Genomic DNA, 2,967 nt, shown 5'->3' with positions numbered 1-2,967 from the left:
GGTAACAATAACTGTTATCTATCTCTGGCTGCAGACTGGTAACAATAACTGTTATCTATCTCTGGCTGCAGACTGGTAACAATAACTGTTATCTATCTCTGGCTGCAGACTGGTAACAATAACTTATCTCTGGCTGCAGACTGGTAACAATAACTTATCTCTGGCTAGCTTTCTCTTCGAAGTACAGTTATACATTTTATCTTATATCACCCTACTCTGTACATTTATGGCTCTTCCAGATGTATATAATTATCCATTACAGCATAATTATCCATTTGATATAGTATCTTAATATGCCAAGAGTGTGCAAAGCTGTCTTCAAAGCAAAGGGTGGCTACTTTGAAGAATCTCAAATATAAAATATATTTTGATTTGTTTAACACTTTTTTGGTTACTACATGATTCCATATGTGTTATTTCATAGTTTTGATGTCTTCACTATTAATTTACAATGTAAAAAATTGTCAAAATAAACAAAAACCCTTGAATGAGTAGGTGTGTCGAAACTTTTGACTGGTAGTGTATATATATATTAGATGAACAACAGTATGTATATTAAACTCCATTTCCCATGGTGCCCTGGGCTCTCTCTACTTCCTGTCCAGCTTGTTGGTGGCCATCATGGCTTTGACGTCAATGGGCCTGGCAGCAACAGCTGCTGCTGCCTTCTCCTCCTCCTCCTGCTGCCACAGAATGATGGGGCTGATGCCTGGGTTACGATTCCTCTCATTGGCCTCCAACTGGGCATCACTGGAGAGGGGGAAGAGGGAAGAGAGAGAGGAGAGAGGGGGAGGAGACAAGAGGTGAGCGTTGATCAGATTCATGTTGCAAATCAAGACCACTGCTTTTCTTGAATGTCCACGTTCCTCCAAGAGTAGCTGAATGTCTCTTGTAAAAGAAGAGCGATGCAACCACATACACATGATATTAGCTCTATTGCTTGGTAGAGACAGGTGAATGTACAGTCCAATAAACAATGATATTGTGTGGGTGCAGTATATCCTGCAGCATCTTACGTGAAGACGTGAGGGGCCGGGACCAGAGCCCTCTTCTGCATGTCTTTGTGGACTGGAGACTTGAGGTAGCGGTAGAAGGTATCCTGGGATAGAGACAGAGGAGGGGACATTATGAAAGCTTTAAGTTTTAATGTATTTTTTTTGCAGCACCTCTGCTGCAAATAAATAAAAATGCATTACAACTAGAATAATATTTCAGTGAGTGCAGGGTTTTTCCTTTTTTCCAGTGGATGTCTTTTGAACCCGGCACCCAAATACTTTTCGTTACTACAAACTTTTGAGTTGAGCACGCCAATTCCTCATTCTGAAGTTATGGAACGGCCACACAATCTTGCATTCCAGCTGTGCATTATGACAAATAACTTTCTATTATTTAGCTAACAGCTAAAAAAAAAAAACAGCAAACTGTAGCCTTTGTATATTGTGCGTTAGTTGTGTAACTGAGGTGGTTCAGTGAACTATGCTGGTGTGATGAATGAGCCTGACCCCTCTGTTTGGAGGGACTAATACACAACACACACCTTCTTCATGAGCAGGAAGATGTGTGTCTGGGCAGCGTCGAGGACGTAGCGGTGAGGAACAACCAGTCCCTTCACTGTCAGCCCCATGGTACGACCGTCAATGTTGATCCATCTAGGAGCTCCGGGTTTCAGGAAGGTGCTGCACACGCGCACACGCGCACACACACACACACACACACACACACACACACACACACACACACACACACACACACACACACACACACACACACACACACACACACACACACACACACACACACAGGTTAAAAACCAAGCAGCAACTCTCTCGCCCTCTCTCTCACACATTCTCCAGTGTAACTCACTTGAAGATGAACTGGGACTTCTCTGGAATAGCAGATGCCGCTCCCCATCTCATTTCCTCAGCTGCCTCATAGAACGCCATGTTCTCCGCTGTACACACACACACAGAAAGCACACGTATGCACATGCACACACAGACATAATGCTAGGTTAGCTGAGCTGCATTCCACAGTATGCAAGGTAAACCACAGGTTGCATCCGAAATGAAATGGCACCCTTTTCCCTACACAGTGCACTGCTTTTCCCTACACAGTGCACTACTTTTCCCTACACAGTGCACTACTTTTCCCTACACAGTGCACTACTTTTCCCTACACAGTGCACTACTTTTCCCTACACAGTGCGCTACTTTTCCCTACACAGTGCACTGCTTTTCCCTACACAGTGCACTACTTTTCCCTACACAGTGCACTACTTTTCCCTACACAGTGCACTACTTTTCCCTACACAGCGCACTACTTTTCCCTACACAGTGCACCACTTTTCCCTACACAGTGCACAACATAGGGTGCAATTTTCTATGAATCTTTCCTCAATCCCTTGCGTCCTCTGTTGGAGGAACTTTTGATATTTTCACCCAGTACGCTTTGAGGAGGACAGGACACAAGAAATCGAGGAAAAACTAATTGAGAACGAGTGTGTGTGTGTGTACTGACCACTGTGCTCCTTCTTGAGGAAGAGCTTGAAGTCGACTCTGCCTCGAGGGTCACTGATCAGCTCCCAGAAGCTCAGGACCCAGCGCTCCACACTCAACTTAGTGGGGGTGTCCACACTGAGGGAGAGAGAGGTGGGGGAGAAGGGGAGGAAGAGCGAGGGGGAGAGAGAGGGGGAGAAGGGGGAGGAAGAGCGAGGGGGAGAGAGGGGGGAGAAGGGGGAGGAAGAGAGGAGAGAGAGATGGGGGGAGGAAGAGCGAGGGGAGAGAGCGGGGGAGAAGGGGGGAGGAAGAGCGAGGGGGGAGAGAGAGGGGGAGAAGGGGGAGGAAGAGCGAGGGGGAGAGGGAGGGTGAGGAAGAGCGAGGGGAGAGGGGGGAGAAGGGGGAGGAAGAGCGAGGGGGAGAGAGGGGGGGGGAGGAAGAGCGAGGGGGAGGAAGAGCGAGGGGGAGAGAA

The 2,967-nt window shown here is 47.1% G+C and overlaps 1 protein-coding gene across 1 annotated transcript in view; it reads right to left on the bottom strand.

Annotated features, from left to right (window-relative positions):
- Positions 1-469: 469 nt before the first annotated feature.
- LOC121550558 (regulator of G-protein signaling 9-like) overlaps positions 470-2,967 on the bottom strand; it is a 23,321-nt gene continuing 20,823 nt past the window's right edge. Inside the window, exons 14-18 of the mRNA XM_041862869.2 lie at positions 2,518-2,633; positions 1,864-1,951; positions 1,538-1,676; positions 1,017-1,099; positions 470-750 (exon numbers count right to left, since the gene is read on the bottom strand). Of these exons, the coding sequence (XP_041718803.2) occupies positions 591-750; positions 1,017-1,099; positions 1,538-1,676; positions 1,864-1,951; positions 2,518-2,633 (586 nt within the window). The 3' untranslated portion in view covers positions 470-590. The remainder of the gene's footprint in view (positions 751-1,016; positions 1,100-1,537; positions 1,677-1,863; positions 1,952-2,517; positions 2,634-2,967) is intronic.

The sequence above is a fragment of the Coregonus clupeaformis genome, chromosome 35 (assembly GCF_020615455.1).
Source record: "Coregonus clupeaformis isolate EN_2021a chromosome 35, ASM2061545v1, whole genome shotgun sequence".
Classification (NCBI taxonomy): Eukaryota; Metazoa; Chordata; class Actinopteri; order Salmoniformes; family Salmonidae; genus Coregonus; species Coregonus clupeaformis.
This window is presented reverse-complemented; position numbering and strand designations above follow the sequence as displayed.